The 19888-nt window shown below is 34.2% G+C and overlaps 1 protein-coding gene across 3 annotated transcripts in view; it reads right to left on the bottom strand.

The window, feature by feature from the left end:
* Positions 1–8851: 8851 nt before the first annotated feature.
* LOC150109420 (tRNA pseudouridine synthase-like 1) overlaps positions 8852–19888 on the bottom strand; it is a 91501-nt gene continuing 80464 nt past the window's right edge. For all 3 annotated transcript variants that reach the window (XM_090408102.1, XM_090408094.1, XM_090408087.1), the window contains exons 6-7: positions 16401–16566; positions 8852–9356 (exon numbers count right to left, since the gene is read on the bottom strand). In XM_090408102.1, the coding sequence (XP_090264228.1) occupies positions 9319–9356; positions 16401–16566 (204 nt within the window). In that variant the 3' untranslated portion in view covers positions 8852–9318. The remainder of the gene's footprint in view (positions 9357–16400; positions 16567–19888) is intronic.

Genomic DNA, 19888 nt, shown 5'->3' on the forward strand with positions numbered 1-19888 from the left:
TCCCATAAGTAAAAAAAAGAGTTCTGTACTGAGGAAGCAGAAGACTGATTGTAATTTAGAAGCTGCTGCATGCATTACTGACATTAGTTTTTTAATACATTCATGGGCCCAGTGGCACACTCAGGATTTAATCTTGGGGGAGGGGCAAGTTGAGCAGACGATTTGAGAATAGACACTACGCATTGCATACGACCTATGACTGAGCATCTGCAGTGATTGCCAATACACGATACCCGTGATCTCCTCTGGCCAGGCTCAGGCAAACGAAGTAGCGCTCAGTCCACCTGAGAGCTACTTCAGGGCCCCTTGGCACCCCCCCCCCCTGGGTGCACCACTGCATTGTGACCACCTTCTAGTAGTGTGCTGAGTTTCCTTGGCCAAGGTAACTGTATTCTCGACCAACTAGACAGAATAAAGTTCAAGAGATCAGCGAGTGAGCGAGATACTGGCTTCGACCAGTGGATACTGTGTTCCATATGTTTCGCACAATTGAATCGCACAAACATCTACAAATGTTTGTGCGATTCAAATCTGGAGAATTAGGCAAGTTGGATATACTCTTCGAACCAACCTTGAACAATGCGAGTCTTTTTGCATAGGATGTTGTTTTACTGGAAGAGTCTAAATCCAATGGACACATTGTCACCAAGTAGGGCAATACTTGGTCCGAAACAATCTTCGGAGAATTACAAGTCAAGGTATGTTCAATGGCGATGAGAGGACCCAGTGATGTCCATGAGAACAATCCCCATACCAGGATATCTCTCCACCAGCCCGTTTCCAGCAATCGTGCAGTCTGATTGACTGGAAGCAGGCTAGGTAGTCATGTTTGGTTCCACTCTGAAATTCGAGTAGTACCACAATGACACACAAATGGTACTCGAATTTCGAATAGTATACCACTGTAAATGCAGCAATGACACTATTTTCAGTGTGGAATGCATTCTTGACAATCAAAACAGCAATATCATCAAATAGCCGCTTCTAAATTGTAGCAACTTCCTACTTAATCAACCGCCTTAGCTTGGAAGATTTTTTTAATGAGCTGTCACTTTTTTTTTAGAGAAGTAGTAAAACGTTCCAATAATAAGTGGCATAAATCGGTTGAAGATGACAAGAGTACCTTAAACAGCATAAGAAATACCAATTTCTACCAGATTTGGAATATGAGTTGTTTCGAATGTGATTAAAGATCTCAGAAATATCTAACTAAAACAAAGGAATGCAAAAACTGCATTGGGACCCCCATTTCTTTATATATATATATATATATATATATATATATATATATATATATATATATATATAAAAGCTTCTGTAAGTCGCATCACCCGAGTTTGTTCGAAATCGGTTGAGCGAAGTTGTTTACTAAAATCATATGAGAGGGGGAGAAAAAAAACGACGGTTTTCCCCTATGCTGTAATTCTTTTACTTGAATTTAGCTCTGCAAATTTATCAACTTTTTCCCTCTTGAATATTTTTGACTAATATAAGTGGTTGACAATATTCTACTAAGAGCAGGTCGAATTTAGCCGATTCTTGTAATAAGAGAGCAGGTATTCAATGACTCACTACAGTATACTCAATTTAGTGAGCACCGACGTGACATTTTGATTCTTCTCTTAGCTAAAGAATGTTCAGTTTTTCAAAGATGAACATCCCCCCCACCCCATTTTTCGTAGATCACACTTCTGGAAAGATATCTTGGTTGAAATCTCGTGTGACGAAAAAAAAAAAGGCAAGATTCAAGCTAGCCGTTTCGAGGCGAAGGCATATTTATCTGTACAGTTATTTGAATCAGAACTAAGGTACCATCCTATTCACTGTTTGCACATAGGTCAACGTTTGAAGTTCTAACTTCAAATTACCTTTCTCTACCATGATTTTTTATTTAATTTTTTGATGTGATGATTTACTATAAATTAATGTGCATATTTAAACATGTATTTGTTTTACAGGTTATGCATTAATAAAACAATTTACTGGCTTATCACAACACACTAGGTAAAAAACTATGAAATATTTCAAATAAAAAATCGGCTAATGCCTTTTATTCCCTTATAGGATGAGGCCTAGCTAGCTTTTGGAGAATGAGTGAGCAGTTCAGTCTCTACTGGTAGCCAATCAGAGATAGCTGGCCCATGGCTATCACTAATTATAAGTGGCAACCGATGAAGAGAGGAACAAATAAGTGCTGCCATCTCTTGGTACCTAACCCTAACAGGGTGTTACTGTCTGAAATAATGTGGGTTCTATGGTCGATTATCTTGGGTTTACGGGACAAAAAACCTATGCTGGCAAAATTTTCTATGTAGCAGTGGGTTTGAAGCTAGTGTGAGGTGGAATCTAACAGGATCAAATGCATAGCTATCTAAAAATGTGTAACTACCCATACATGCATGATATCTAAAAAAAAAAGCTATCTTGCACATATAGGTAGTTAAAAATGGCAGGCAGATTTTCATGCTGTTTTTTTCACTAAGATTATGGATATTCTGTTTGATTTGAAATAAAAGTTTATAAGAAGTTCAGCAAATGACACACTGCACACGTGGATAGCCCTCACTCAAAGAAATGAAAAACAAAATATAATATAATCTTCATTATATTTCCCTCTTTTTAATATTCATTTTCATGCCAGTCTTTTGAACAGTTTTATGTAGTATCTAGGAATTTTGACCAGCCGAATGAATTCTTTGATTTTTTGAATGGAGTTATTATCTTGGGTTGATTCGACCCAAGAATTTGAAGGATGATTTTCATGTTCTTGACTTGTATTTCAACATCGCTTTCTATGCTCCGTCTTCCTTGGACCTCCTTTAGCTTGAATTACAGCACATATGCTGTTCAATTCCAGACAATCCTTTAACTGAATGAGATTTGTTGGAAGATTTTGCTTCCAGATCTGTTTTTCTAAGATATCCCATACATTCCCAATTGGGTTCAGATCCGAGATTTCCTATGGCCAGGGAAGATGATGGAAGTCACTGTCATGCTCACTGAACTACTGCTGAAAACAATTCTTGAGTGACAGTAGCATTGCCCATGAAACAACTTTCACCTGCTGGATAAAAAGTCAACATTGCAGGATGGACTTCATTGACAACAATGTTCAGACATTCCTTGGAGGACAATCCAATCTTCCAGCAATATCAGACCTGTTCTGTACCAACAGAACATGCCCCACAGCATGACACCAGCTCCAGAACTTTGAGTTATGTTTACAAGGCAAGTTGGGTTCACTGTTTATGGGACTCCCACCAAACTCTCTGCCAACCATAGCTGCAGAACAAGATATACTGTGAATCATTAGATCACATGAATTTTTTCAAGTTTTCCAGGGTGCAGTCACGGTGTTCCTGTCACCACCATAGACGAATTTTCCAGTTCTTCGTAGAAACCAGTGGCCTCCATATAGGCATGCAACTGCTGATACCGATCTTCTTCAATTCCCTGTACAGTTTAGTGATTTATGGGATGGGAACAGCCTTTATTAAATGCTTCTGTCAGTTGCTGCACACAGGAAGTTCTTTGTCCATACAAGCCTTCTCAGACAATGCCGATCTTGTTCCTAACGAGCTGTCTTAGGACCACAGTTACAACTCTTAAACAAGAATGTGGTTATTTTCCTACTGATTAAACACCAAGGCTATCTCACCTTTTAAGAAAGCGGTCAGTTCTGCTGTTTTCAAAATCGTGGCTCCAGCCAGATGGGCACCCACAATAAGCCCTTTATGTAACTCTGAAATATCATTTGTTTTTCTCATTGTGATCAACACTACTGACAATTACCACCACCAGCATTCTTAAGAAGTTGCCTAGAATACGTGGTGACGCATGTGACCAAGTATTGTATTTTGCATATATTCTGTGTGACGTTTACGTGTATCTACATAAAGATTTCTAATTCAGTGGCCAGTATGAGTACCAATATTTACAAGCTTGTCTGATACGTGACTGGAGGTCATTTGAAGTGCATTACATATTGGAACAAAAGTGCAAAAGGGGGGGAAGAAAAGTATTTCTCCCCCCCATGCTAAAATCCTGACATACATGCAGTCCGAATCACAAATAACAAATTTTAACTGAGCCGCATAAATTAATATTATTAAACTATTTCGTACTTTTCCAAAAATATAGCAATGTAAATCTAAGCAGATGCTATTGCAGAATTTTTAGTGTGAAAAACCTGTGGGAGTTTGCGAACCTATGAACTGATGGGTGTCCATTTTGCTAAGAGCTACCAACAGGACTGTTATTCTGGTATATGCCACCCTCAAGCAAATCCTATATTCAAGAAAATATGTTAATATAAAAACAAAAATCGGTATTTTTATGGTTGATATACAATTTTACCACCCTCTAGAATTGCTGCTCCTAGGCATCACCTTAGTTGCTTAGTGGGTTACAATAGCCCTTGCTACCAACCTGGTGTATACAACATAATCTGTATGGAATACAGATTGAGAACTTGTAGGCTGCAAACAATAGCACATAGGAGAAAGAGCAGTGATATGACTGACACAAACTTCTGAAAGGATTATACAGAATTTCAGTAGATGGAATTTTTCATTTTATGGAAGGTGGGGAAAGGATGCAAGGGCATCCATGGAAGTTGAGAATGAATGCTGTCAAGAAGGTGGTTAGGGTTAGATTTTTCTCTCATAGAGTAGTGTGTGATTGGCATGGATTGCCACTGGATGTTGTGTGCAAGTAGCGTGAATGAATTCAAGAACAGGTATGACAGTGGATGCAAGTAGTAGTATGGCCTCCCTTGATGAGTTCCTTACTCCCTGGAGGTCTCTCTTCATAATATTTATAATAATACGATATAGACCTACAAATTTCTAAAAAAGGTCATGAGACCAGCAGATGGAAATTTTAATTTTATGGAGGGTGGGAAAGAGGACATCTATGGAAATTGAGAACGAATGCATTGCAGAAAGGGGTGAGAGCTAGATTTTTCTCTAACAGAGTGGTACATGATTGGAATGAATTACCTTTGGAGGTGGTGAGTGCAGGTAGTGCACTCACCACCTCCAGTGAATTTAAGAAAAAGTATGATAGCTAGTGATGTGTAATCCCCTCAATGAGCCCTTACTTCCTGGATGTCTCTGGTAATAATGATAATAAATCAAGTATGCAACAACAGCATTTTCAAGGTTAATGATCAAGTTTATTTAATAAGAACAAGAAATTTCAAATATTAGGATTACACTCTTCAGCTATAACCCAAGATGGTCTTTGTGTGTGTGTTGTTGTTGCTTTAGACAGAGGATGACAAAATGCTGTCAAATATTTGGGATACTCTCATTCTGTCATATTTGAGACACTGGCTGCCTTTTATCCCCCCCCCCCCCCCCAGAGAATTCCCCAGTTACTGTAGATATTGGATTAAAATATTTCATAATTTTTTAATCGGTTGTATTGTATTGCACTGTGATAAGCTTAAAAGAAGGTAAATGGAGATGATCTAGGCCCAGAGATTTTGAAGACAGAAGTAGAAATGGCCATTAAAGAACTAAAATGTGGAAAGGCAGAAGGAATAATAGATGAAATACCTGCAGAATTCCTGAAACAACTTCAGAAGAAAGGAACTGAAGAAATAACCAAAATACTAAATTTAATTTATAACAAAGGAGAACTACCAAAAGATTTTATGACCTTAATATTTATACCTATACCAAAGAAAAGTAATGCAGTGAACTGCAAGCATTTTAGAACAATAAGCCTCATTTCCCATACATCAAAAACACTGATGAGAATCTTAACACGAAGAATTGCATCTAAAGTGGGAGAATTTCTTGGAGAAGATCAGTTTGGTTTCAGGAAGGGTAGGGGAACAAGAGATGCAATTGGACTGTTAATAGTAGTAAGTGAAAGAAGTCTGGAACTGACAGACTTCTTTCATACATCAAAAACACTGATGAGAATCTTAATATGAAGAATTGCATCTAAAGTGGAAAAATTTCTTGGAGAAGATCAGTTTGGTTTCAGGAAGGGTAGGGGAACAAGAGATGCGATTGGACTGTTAATAGTAATAAGTGAAAGAAGTCTGGAAGTGAATAAAGAAGTTAATATCTGTTATATAGATTTTGAAAAAGCTTTTGCCTTTGTAAAATGGGATAAGATGGTGGAAGTAATGGAAAAGATTGGTATAGATTGGAAAGACGGAAGGCTAATTATTTCACTATATATGGGACAAACTACCATGGTAGGAGAGGCATATATGGTACAACAGATCCAGGTATCATTGGACGAGGAGTAAGACAAGGCTGTTCTCTGTCACCAATATTTTGTTTAACATGCATTCTGAAGCAATGTTTAAAGAAGCAATGGAGAATTCAGAAGAAGGAATAAAGATTGGAGGTAGATAGATATTTGCAATAAGATATGCAGATGACAAGGCATTATTATCAAGTACTGAAATAGGACTACAACATCTGTTGAACAGATTACCGCAATCCTGTATCAATTATGGAATGAAAATTAACATCAGAAAAACAAAGGTAATGAAAATAGCAGGAAAGAGGCAAATATGGATATCAGAAGAAATGGGGAAAAATTGAATCAAGTAAAGACATTTAAATATCTAGGAAGTATTATTAGCAGTGATGGAAGATGTAAAAGTGACATAAAAGCAAGAATAGCAATGGGAAGAGATGCCTTTAATAGAAAATGGAATTTATTCAGAAGTAACATGGATAGAAACCTAAAGAAAAGACTAATAAAATGTTATGTGTGGAGTGTTGTCCTCTATGCAGCTGAAACTTGGACATTGAAGAAAGAAGAAATTAGGATTTTGGAAAGCTTTGAGATGTGGATTTGCAGAAGGATGGAAAAAATCAAATGGACAGATAAAATAACTAATAAAGAGGTCTTAAAAAGAGTAGAAGAAGAAGAAAGAAGTCTGTTAAGGAGGATAAAAAGAAGCAAGGGAAACTGGATCGGACATATTCTGAGAGGGAATGGAATCATCAGAGATGCCATTGAAGGAAAAATAGACGGAAAAAGACCCAGAGGAAGAGTAAGGAAAACAATACTAGATGACATGCTGAATGGAGACAGGTACACAACCTTGAAAGAGAAGGCTCAGAACAGAAGAGAGTGGAAGGAAAGTTTCTGCTACTAAAAGAAGAACCTGCTCAATTGCAGAATATTCAAGAAGAAGAAACTTAAAACTGTTTTATTAATGATTTAAATTTTGTCAAAACTGAATATGATCTTTAATACTTGGGAACTAATTTTCAAATAAGACAATAATTGTTTTATTATTTATCTTCTTTCTTTCCTTCAGTATGAATATTTTCAATTAATCCTTTATCCTATGTTTTAAGATTTAATAGAGTTAGGTGTAGCATCTAAAGAGATGCTATCCAATTTGCCATCTAGACCAGCAATTTACAAATAGCAAGTAGATATAAAAAGAAACTGACTGTTGAAGAGACGGTGTAATAATACTTTTTTTTTTGCCTTTGCTTTTCATAGTAATGGAGCAAATGAGATGTCTAGTAAAACAGCTGAATTTTTGAAATTAATCAGGAGAGGCTCAAAATATTTTGACTGGACAAAGTTCTGGTACATAAATCAGAACCCATGGTTACCAGGAGGAAATGCAAACCAAGAAATACGTGATTACATGACCATTATAATTCCAATGCTGCTGGTGAAGAATTGAAAAATTCAATTTCATTGTATCAATTTAAAACACATGTAATAATAACTATTACTACTGAGTCCTTGAACCCCCATGAAATCTGAAGACCATTTCAAGAAGTCACTCTACACTACATGATCCACTGTCTACATTGCACAATTTCACCATATACACTATACCACTGATAATCTACTACACTGTATTTATACCTGTTAGTCATTTGACTGATTTGTCTATTTTGTGAAAAATTCTGCTACTTGCATATGAGATCATGATTCACCTTCAATTGCAAAATGTTCATATAAAGAGATTACTCTTGTCATGATAAGAATTAAACCTAGGTCTTTTTCAAAAGATCTGGATTTGGAGTTATAGAATAACATTTTTTTAAAAAAATTATTTTACAAAATAAGAATCCCCTCACTCCCACCAGAGTGTAAGGAGCATTCTGCTGGAAAAGCCATTATCATTAAGATTTAAGTTGTGTTAGCTGTGTTATATTATAGCTCTGCATATTTTTAATTTTTGAAAAAAAAAAAAAAAAAATTTAATGAAATGTTATTTTTGAAAGTGAGCATTTTAAATCCATAATCTCTATTAATTCAAGTAAAAAAAATAAGCATCACAACTGTAAATAACATCGCTGGATTATTTTTTAAAAATATGGTTAAAAAATTAAGCTCAACTTTGAAAAAACTTTCATGCAGCCACCACAAAAAAAAAAAAAAAAAAGCAATGATGGTTAAAGAAGATGATGACAAATAAGATATGTATACAACTGTAAAAGTGTCACTGCTTATAGTTATATCTTTAGATTTACTTAGAATGCCTAAATTATATCTTTAGATATAATTATATAAAAGATATAATTTAGGCATGCTAAGTAAATTTCTTCATTTTACAAAAATAAAGTAGCATTAGCACTATATCTTTATTCTAATTAATGACTCAGTTGCTGTTTGATGATAAAAAAAAATATTGCAGTAGATTAGATATATGGAAGTGAATTTTTGCTCCACACCAACATATAGCAACAAAGTGGTGGAGTGTGCTACGAAAATCAGCATCCTGAGTTGGACATGCAGAGAGTATTACAAACAATTTGTATTAAATTTTTATAATATTCACTCAAAACATCACACAAGCACAAAATAATTTTATTTTGCTGCTGATATTTTCATTGGATTTGAAATTGGAATCTTTAGAACACAAAAACATTTCTCACAATGCACTATCAAGTAACTAGCAACACTTTATGTTAAAATTTACACTATTTCTACAATTACATGATTTAGTACAATTAAAATAATAAACTTAAAATTTTATTGTAATATGATGTTTTGTTAATGAAAAAATATACATTTAAAAAATAAATAATTTTTATCTGAGTTGTTTCATGTTCCAGAAAGATTTATAACTGTTAATTATTTTCATTCTGTTTACTACTCTCATGAATCAAAAGAATATCTTTATTAAACTTTTATATTGCTTACAGCTTTTATTAAGGACATTTTTTATAAAGATAAGGGAAAAAAATTTTTCCCTTTATGAATTTTTTTTTTCTTTTCCTTCAGAATTCCTAATATAAAATTATTATATAAACAAAAATTTCATTTAAAAAATTAATTTATTCTTCTGGTGTATTTCACTCTTCAGTGAAGCTAACTTTCATTACATGAAACATCATAAAACTCTAAATCTGTAGGGAAAAGGAAAAAAAAAATTAAATTTTCTTTGTGCAATTACAACAACTGTCTCATATTTAATTACATAATAAAACTTACAGGAATTTTATTCTATGTAAATATTACCTAATTCTGTTATCATTATAAAATTCCATGTCTATTTCTGGAACTCTTTGAATATGATTTCTCTGGAAACTCATGCAAAGCAATAAGATTCAAACCCCTGCCCCAGTATACATCTGAGCTACAGAGGCCATATATACACTCATGTTCATAGAAACCACATCACCTTACATAAATATAGTTTCTAGTAGTTAAATGGTCATTTCATTTGTTTATCATTAGATATTTTGTTGTATTGCATCATCTATCATCCCACAGGTTTCTGTATAATGTAATAGTTGCTGCTATTGCATCAAAAATTTTTTATGCTATAAATAGACAGCAACAGCTGGTTTTCACATTTTCATGCTAAGATTACTATGGCTAGTTAAGTGCAGTTAACCTCACAGAAAAAGTGTGATTCAAGCTCTTTGAAAAGAGAAGACTATTCCTCTCATGAAATAGCTAAAAGGGTGTCATATAGTCAATCTACTGTGATACAGCTGCTGTTGAAAATGAAGAAAACCAGATCTGCTGAAAGGAAGAAGGGGACAGGAAGAAAGCCATTGTCTACACCATGCCAAGATCGAGTTATAAAGCAGCTCTGCCTCAAGAATCACTATGTGTCATCTGAAGAACTGAAACGGGATGGGGAAGAACAAACAGGAGTTGTGGTAAGCTCTGTAACTGTCAGGAGAAGATGCATTCGACAGAGACTGATAGCCAGGCACCTTAAAAAGAAGCCCTTGTTAACCAAAAAAAAATTAGATTGGTTCAGTTAAATTGATGCCAAAAAAAGCATGCCAAATGACCACTGATCAGTGGAAAAGAGTAATTTTTTTTCTGAGAAAAAGTTTAAAACCTGAAGGGTGCCGACAGCAGATAGTTTGAAGAAAATCAGGAAAAAAATTCAACCCTTACTGTCTGGTGTCAACAGTCAAATTCTCAGCCATTCAGATGATCTGGGGCTGCATGTCATATCAACATGATGTTGGTCACTTGCATTTCACAAAAAGTTCACTGAATGCACAAGTGTAGCAAAAAATTTTAGAATTGCTGCCTACTATCAGAGACCAGGTTATTGTAATGACAAATTGCATCTTTCAGGATGATTCTGCCCTTTTCATAGGGCAGAAAATGCAAGTGGGAGTATCACTACTTCGAAATTGTCACATAGTATTTAAAATAGCAGAATATATATATATATGACAATTTACTTCATAATCATTTATTTCAATTTGTAATGAGCAATTCTGGGAAACCAAGAATTGCTAAAGCACACATTATGTTATATAGATTATTTGTTTCACGATATGATTAAAGATTTTTGTATAGTTTCCTAGAAGCAAAATCGTAAAAGTGCAGACCTTTGAGCAACCTTTGAAGTATTCTTCGAAATATGATTACGAATTTAAAAATAAAATAAAATAAACACTGCTTAATTCTGGAACATATGGGGCTGTTTATATATTCAGAATTTAATTAAATTATAAAATAATTGTTTTACAAAAATTATCTTAAATCAAGTTCTTTGAGAACAAATAAAATGTGTTGTCAACTAAGCGATTAGACAAAATCAGCACAAAAAATTGATAATGATATTGCATTTCCAACATGATAATACAATATTTAAGTGAAGAAAGTATGAAAGGATCTCTTATTTTGTCCTACCATTATAAACAATAATTAGATGATAAAAGAAGTAGAAAAAAAAAGAAGAATTTGTAGGTATTTAGTCTGTCTAAAAAAACGATTCCAGTTACCCAGCATAGAGCAAGGAACTGCATTTTGTGCTATAGGCATAGAGGAGTAGCATGCGAGTTAATCTGGTAAGTGTTCTCCTCAGCGTGAAGGATTATTGCACCTTGTAATGGATATGCGGGTCAATTTGTACTTCTTATCCATGTTCTTTCAACAGATTATACGCATTATATCCAGGTTTTGCTGAAAGTATATATACATCCTGGCTGGTAAGGAGGTCAGAGGACCAAAAATGTAGCAGTTTGAAAACAAGAATCAAACCTTAGTCTTGGTGGCAAATTCTGAAGAAAACATTGACTGATTCAGCTAGGGAGGTATGTGGTAAAAGTTGTCTACAAGAATAGTCTCAACCTCTTAAAAATAAGAATGCCATGGTGAACACAAGAAGTTAAAAAAGTGATTGTGGAAAAGAAGAGAGCATACCAAAAGTTCCTAGCAAATAAGTTGATAAGTTGGTAGATGTCCTAAAAGAATACAGAGAAAAATATAAGCCCACAATGAGTCTTCGGACTCCTTGGAGGTGTCATGAATAATAACAATAATAAGACAGCTATTCTATGTGTAAAAATAGCTAAAGAAAAGTCATTAAAAGACTTCAAAAAGAATATAGAAAATAAATACAGGAAGGTTGCAAAATGTTCTGTATTGCATTGAAAAAGTTAGAAATAGAGGAAAGAGTATTGTAAAAGAATCAAAGACGATAAAGGTGACATGAAAACTAAAGATATCCTACATGTGTGGAGTAATTACTTTGAGAAACTGTTAAACGAAGTAGAACAGTAGTAAAAAATTTTTAAAGAGAATTACAAACAGGAGTACATATGAAAACTCGAGATAGAAAAAGCCATTTTCAAAAACTTGAAAAAGGCCGCTGGAGTAGATGATATTTGACTAGAAATGCTCAAATATGGAATTTTGCAGTGGCTACATTGCATAATTCAGAGGGCTTGGTCATAAGGTTGAATTCCAGATAACCAAAGTAGGGTTCTCACAGTTCCTATCAACAAAAAAGGAAAAAAAAGCTGAACACGAGAATTACAGAAAATTTTCTCTACTAAGTGTTCCAAGTAAGATTTGTGCAAGCATACTTGAAAAGAGGTTGAGAAAAATTGTGGAAGAGAAACTTTAAGATAAACAACCTGGGTTCAGGCCAAAAGAATTTGTCAAGGTCAGATTTTCACTTTACAGCACTAGTTGAGAAATCATGAGAATATGACAAGGATCTACTTAAGTTTTGTAGATTTTGGAAAGGCATACGATAAAGTGCCCAGAGGAAAGCTTTTCAAACACTACAGTTATATGAGGTAAATGGAACATTATATAGATCAATACATAGTCTATACTTTTATTTAAGTTGCTGATCCATATAGAGGATCAATAACAGCAGAGATAATGTGCACTCTTGTCTGACACCTGATTTAACATCAAACCATCTTCCTGTATCTTCTTGAATTCTAACTGCTGAATTACGAACTCAAATACAAACTAAGTATTGCTTAATATAATGTTACATTTATGCTGTATGAATCCATTCTTCTATTTTTATAAATTACTTTTCCTGTGTCAAAAGATCAGTATTTTCATATAAATGATTAAAATAAACAAAGAATTTTAATAAAATATTCACTTCTGTGCTTGAATTCAAGCAGTTATGATTTTTAAATATGTAACCTAAAGTAATTTCATTATCATCAAATTCCTGCCATGTACCCTCAAGGGGTGTACATGATATAATAGTACAACATGAAAAATTTACATCATTACTAACTTCCTATCTACAATTTTCCTCCAAATCAGTCTGTTACTTGTCAAGACGCCAACATTATCAGATCTTATATTTCTATTGTCTAAGGCACTTTGTACCGTATCAATCCACCTATATCTTGGTCTTCTTCTGGGTCGTCTTCCTGCCAACCTGGCAGAGAACACTTGTTTTGCTAATCTTTCCTCGCCCGTTCTGTTAATGCATTCCTGGATGCTGACAATGTCAAGTTCTTTCCTAACATCCTCATTTTTAATATGTTATTGCCATTGATGCCATCAGTTCATGCCCCTAAATCTTTCTCAGGACTCTCATATCTGCAGTCTTTAGTCAAGTGTTTTACTTCTGACCCAACTCTCAGATCCATAAGTTAAAACTGGTTTGAACACTGTCTTGTATACAGCTAATTTACTGTTCCAACTAATTTCTCTCTTATTCCATATGAATTTATTCAATTGACTTCCTACCATACCAGCTTTGTTGATTCTGTTGTGTATTTCCATATTTAATTTACCATCTTCACTAAAATCTTCCCTAAGTAGCTGAAATGTTTTACTTGTTCCACAGGTTCTCCGTTTACAATCGAGTTGACATTTTCAATGATTCTGCCTATTTTCATTGTCTTTGACTTTTTTATTGCTGACCTTCATATATCTATTACAATAGTTATTCATTTTAGTCAGAGAATCTTGCAGACTTGTAGTGGATTTATTTAGAAGTATAACATTGTCCACATAAAGCAAAGAGCTGACATTAACATCTCCAATTTTGATATCATGTTTAATACCACTTTCCTTCATAATGTGATCCAGATAATAAGAGAGGGGATTATGTACATCCTTGTCTGACACCAGATTTAACATTAAACCATCTTCCTCTACTTCTTTCAATTCTAACTGCTGACTTACAACTCAAATAAAGACTAAGTATTGCTTGATATAATGTTCCATTGACACCATATAACTGTAGCGTATTGAATAGCTTCTCTCTTGGCACCTTGTCATATGCCCTTTCCAAATCGACAAAACTTAAATACAGATCTTTGATATATTCCCATAATTTCTCCACTATTTGTCGTAAAGTGAAAATCTGATCCTGATAGCCTCTATTTGACCTGAATCCAGCTTGTTCTTCACCAAGCTTTTCTTCCACAATTCTTCTCAACCATTTCTCAAGCATACTTACATAAATCTTACCAGGAACACTCAGTAGGGAAATACCTCTGTTCTCACATTCAGTTTTATTTTCCTTTTTATATACGGGTACTAGGAGAGCTCAACTCCAATCACTGGGAATTCGTCCCTCGGTCCAGGCATTCTGAACTATGCAGTGCAGCCACTGTAAGACTTTTATACCACTATACTTCAGCATTTCTGGTCGAATATCATCTACTCCTGCTGCCTTTCCACATTTCAAGCCTTTGATGGCTTTTTCTACTTCAAGTATGGATATGTATTCCTGACTGTATGCCTGTTGAGTGTTTTTACCACTGTGCTATCACTGCTTGTTTCATTTAGCAATTTTTCGAAGTACTTACTCCATACTTCAAGGATATCTTTTTCTCCCATTTTCATGTCACCTTTATCATCTCTAACTCCTTTTACAGCACTCTCTCCTCCATTCCTAAGCTTCTTCAACAACCTCCAGAATATCTTGCCATCTTCTTGATATTTATTTTCTATGTTCTTGCCCAAGTCCCCCCTGACTTTTGTTTAGCCAGTTTTACACAGTGTTTGGCTTTCTTACATTTGCCTCTGTATTCTCTAAGAGCACAAGCAGACTTATTTGCCAGGAACTTTTGATATGCTTTCTTCTTTCCTTCACTGCTTCTTTAACTTTCTTTTTCTATCCTTGCTGACAACTTCACCACATGCCTCTCTAGCTGAATCAATCAGGGTTTTCTTCAAGGTTTGCCACTGAATTTCCAAAGTTTGGTTGCTGTTCTCAAACTCTTTCATATTTTCTTGAATGATATTTGTGTATTTTAGTCTACAGTTTACATCTAAGAGATGCTCAACTTTTATTCTCTTTAAAACTTTCTTGCATGTTCTTCTTTTCAATATGAAATTTAGTTTTATCCTGCTCAAGACTAAATGGTGATCACTTCCAATTTCAAATCCTCTGTACACACTGGTATCCTGCACCAGGGAGAAAACATCACTATCAACAATAACAGTCAATGAGACTTTTCTTTTTCCTTGCCTCTTCTCTCCATGTGAATTTGTGCACATTTTTATGTTGGAACGTTATGTTAGTAATAACCAGTCCATGTCCTGAGCAGAAATCCAACAGATATTTGACATTATTATTAGTTATGTTCTTTTCTCCAAATTTTTCCAAAATATTTTTGTATGTCTGACAATAATTTCCTACTCTGTTATTTAAATCCCCAACAAGGACTAACTTTTCCTTTTTCATTGTGTCAGTTTCTTTTTCTAAAGCCTGAAAAAATTCCTCCACTACTACCTTAGTAGAACTTTCTGTGGGACCATAGGCACAAATAAGTCTCATTGTCCAGTTCCCCATTCTCAAATTTGTCCATATACTCTACTTGAGACTGCCTGCCAGTCAAGAAGATTAGCCTCATATTTAGTGTTGAATACTATGGTTACTCCTTCTTTTCCTTGATTGTCATTGCCTGAATATAACATTTTGTATATATTGCTAAGAAAATTGGTGAGAAAGATCTTACCAGTTTTTGTCTTTTTTGTTTCAGTCACCCCTATTATGTCGATCTGGTATTTATATAATTCCTCAGCTAGCTCCATTTCTTTGCTGTTCAGGCTTCTTATGTTGATAGTACCGATCTTTAACTCTGGTGATGTTGAGTTGGGGTGTGTGTTTCCAGATTTGTTCCAATAGCTGACTTTTCGCTTTTCGCCCTGGTTCCCTGGCAAAAACAATGGGGGCCTTGTTTAACCGGCGATACCCCAGCTGGCATGAAATTTTGTCATGTTGTACCATCATTTTGTATTTTGGTTTAAGCCAATAAAAATACAATTTGGTTGGCTAAATCCCAAATTGCCAGCCCATCCTTGTTCGTTCAGTATCCAGGTAGATACCCAACAGGGTGCATCACGATAAGGTGAGGATTGGACATTAGGTCAGAAGCCCTGGTCGTTTCTCCGCATTCCTTTAAAGGCTATGTGGAGGTCTCCTCTCAGTTATACAGCTTTGACCCTTAAGCATCCTCTGAAGTAATTTTCATATGCCAAATCTAGTCACATAATACTGAATATTATTAACTATGAAATTATGCTCATCAAAAATATGGTTGTCTTGGCCCCCCCCCCTCTTTTGGATATGTGTGAATGTTAATTTCAATTATAATTTTGAGGAACATGAACTGCAAATTTCATCCTAACAAGATTTATGATATTTTAAAAGACAGTTCAGGAATATATAAAATACATATACACATATAAATCAATACCTTCTTTGGCATATTCCACATGAGTTAAATAGAGTCCGCAAGCAGGTGCAATATCTATTGATTGGTTCCAGTTACTGTAGGATGGATTATTTAGCATCCAACAAATGTTATCTAAAGATATTTTTCCTTGACCAACTGCCACTGCTGCTCCAACCATTTTTCGTATCTAAAGAAGATTACACAAAATGGAAATAAATAACATAATAAAAATTTTCCAAAGATGTTTTTAAAATTCCTTGGATGCCTGCCTAGGCAAGGGCATTTATTTCCTTGTTGTTATTTCCTACCTCATTGCACATCAACACTTTCAATGCATTCAGAACAGCATATAAATCAGATCTTTTTGTTAGGAGATCTGGTTTTTAATCTTGCCAGGAAATTTTTACCCAAGCTTATTTCTGAAATCTCAGGTTTATAGTACTAAACAAAAAAAAAAAAAAAACACCTGTTTGTGCATGCACATGTAATTAATTAACAAAGAGTAACAAGCTTCATTTCACAACTAGATATACATAACTAATTTAACTTTTTTTAGATCTCTCCCTCTCTCTCCACACACACCACACACATACACAACCTACCAAATTAATGCTACAACAAATGAAAACTATTAATGATTTCTGCAAAACAGTGAGTCCATTTATTCACCATCTCCTCAGAAACTTTACTTATTACCACATAATCGGGGGAAAAAAAAAAACCTAGACTTTAAAGTTGTATCAATTAACATTTTAACAGAAAGGATTACTTTTAATGTTTATCCCAAACAAAACAAGATGTTCAATCTACGGTTAAAGATAAAAGAAGACTTATTAATGCTGAAGACTGGAATATCTTAAGGCTGTAATTTTTAGGAAATTCATAAAAAAAAAAAGTTTGTTTAAAATAGAAATATAGAAAGAATGAATAAAGAGGAAGTAAAATTAGCTCAGAGAATTTTTGTTTGAAAACAGTACAATGATTATCAAAGTCAGATAGCAGTGCTCATTCATTTAGCTGGAGAAAATACATTCAGCAGAAACTGATTAAGTTGGGCAATAAAGTTAATGACTGGGAGAGAAAAAAAATATGTAGATATTTGTATTTCTTGCTCAAAGAGAAAGAAATGCAATAATGGAGCAAAGTGAAAATTCTATCCCTCTAGATGCAAAGCATGGTATGCAAAAGGAATGTTACAGGTTTAAGTTATTTCAGTTAAGGATTTCTGATTTAAATTAATAATAATAATAAGACAAATATTACAAATATTTATGTTTGTTGTATCTTGGTAGAAGAAAGAAAATAACTCATTAATGATGTTACATAACACTTCTTTTGAATAAGCTAGTCATAAAAAGTGGCTAATCATAACAACAGGAAAAATGTTTTAATGTTTCAATATTATTAAAAATTCTCACTTTTACTAAATATGCTAAAAGGAAACAATATACTTAAGAATTTTTCACAGTTCAATTTATTTAAATTCTAAGGCTTTCAGGGATGGCTATTTCAGACTATCTGATGTAGTGGTATGTGTGTATGAGTATATAAAAAAAAATGAAGTAATACAATTATTGACAACAACTTCCCAAATTCTGGGCATACACAGTCCATCACTGAGAATGAGGTGTGAACAGTGAAGAAGGATCTCAGCCTTTCTTTGTAAATTTGTGTGATTTCTTGTCTTCTGTGTAGAAATGCTGGAGTCCCACAAGACTGTTCTCTTGCCCACTCTCTTCCTTCTATACATTAGCTTCATTTCAGAGGATCCTATGGTTGGTATTGTTAATTCCATATTCACAAAGACCTGATTTGTGGTTTTTTTACTTTATTATTATTATTTTTATATAAGATTTGTATCCCGAAATGCATTTTGTGATAGATCAGTCCATTTGCTGAAGTAAGACAAATTGCAATTACAGTATGATATGCTCCAAATAGCAATAGGGTAGGGTATGATATAATCCAGTATGTCATATTTGACAAGGGTATATCAAATTCCATGCAATTTGTTGTACTGTACGTGCTTTTTATTATTTTTATGTGGATATGATAGAGTGCATATTTTCATTCCAACTAGTTAGAGAATCATAACTTTTCTTTCTTTCTTTCTTTTTTTTTTTTTTTTGAAAAACAAAACTGCAATTAAAGCAAAAAGAAGTATTGTGTGTGTGTGCGTGTGTGTTTTATTTATTTTTATGCTTTAATTTCAAAATTATAATCTTCTTGTCAATAAAATAAACCCATATTTTTAAAACTATAATAGTAATTTTTTATATCATTGGATATGAAATAATATGCCAGCCTGGTTGGCCGAGCGGTTAGCGTATCCACTCTCCACCCAAAAGGATGTGGATTCGAATCCCACCATGGGCATGGATGTTTGTGATTGTCTATGAAAGTACTAATGGGGGTCGGGGGTAGATGGCATTGGTGTGGATGATGAAGGTAGTTGTGGTTGGTGGAGACGGAGAGTTGTAGAGCAGATGCCCTCTCTCGATGAGTCTCTTGACTCCCTGGAGGTGTTATGTAATAATAATAATACATAAAAGCTGGATTCAGACCAAATAGAGGCTGTCAGGATCAGATTTTCACTTTACGACAAATAGTTGAGAAATCACGGGAATATAACAAAGATCTGTATTTAAGTTTTGTAGATCTGGAAAAGGCATATGACAAGGTGCCAAGAGAGGAGCTATTCAAAATGCTACAGTTATATGGTGTCAATGGGGCACTATATCAAGCAATACTTAATTTTTATTTGAGTTGTAAGTGAGCAGTTAGAATTGAAGAAAGTACTCGAAGGTGGTTTAATGTTAAATCTGGTGCGAGACAAGGATGTACATTATCCTCTCTGTTATTCATTATCTATATGGATCCCATTATGAAGGAAAGTTGTATTAAACCTGATATCAAAATTGGAGATGTTCATCTCAGCTCTTTGCTTTATGTGGATGATGTTATACAGGTATCGCTCGATTAACGTGGTTAATTAATCCCTCGGTGTTACCGCATATATCAAAATCGCATTAATCAAATCTAATAATCAATGGGAAAAATTACAATTTGTCCATGATCGACTACTGTATTAATATTTCATTTTATATGGTATACTATTTTAGGAAAGATAAAAAATTAATGCAAAGTAAATGTTTAATAAATACTTGTACCTACATTATTTACTGCAATTTTTTTTATCAAAAGAAGTTATCAAGAGTCATTTGAAGTTTTAGTTTTTTTCTTATCGGCATAAATTCTACGATAACAAGCAAAATGACTCTCCAGACCTCGGCAAACAAGCAATAAAACATAAAGAAAAAACACTGCAAATATAATACATGATGGTACAAATTAAGTGGATATTGAATTCAACATTATTTCATAGCCGAATATAGAAACTACAAGAGTTTCGTGCTGAATATATAGAAACTAAAAGGTGGAGTAAGCCCTAGACCACTTTCCTTAGTATTTTCCATAATGTAAAGCACATCTCCTAGAGGACATATGAC

The sequence above is a fragment of the Typopeltis vanoorti genome, chromosome 2 (genome assembly GCF_054136105.1).
Source record: "Typopeltis vanoorti isolate ZY-2024b chromosome 2, IOZ_Tvanoo_1.0, whole genome shotgun sequence".
NCBI lineage: Eukaryota > Metazoa > Arthropoda > Arachnida > Uropygi > Thelyphonidae > Typopeltis > Typopeltis vanoorti.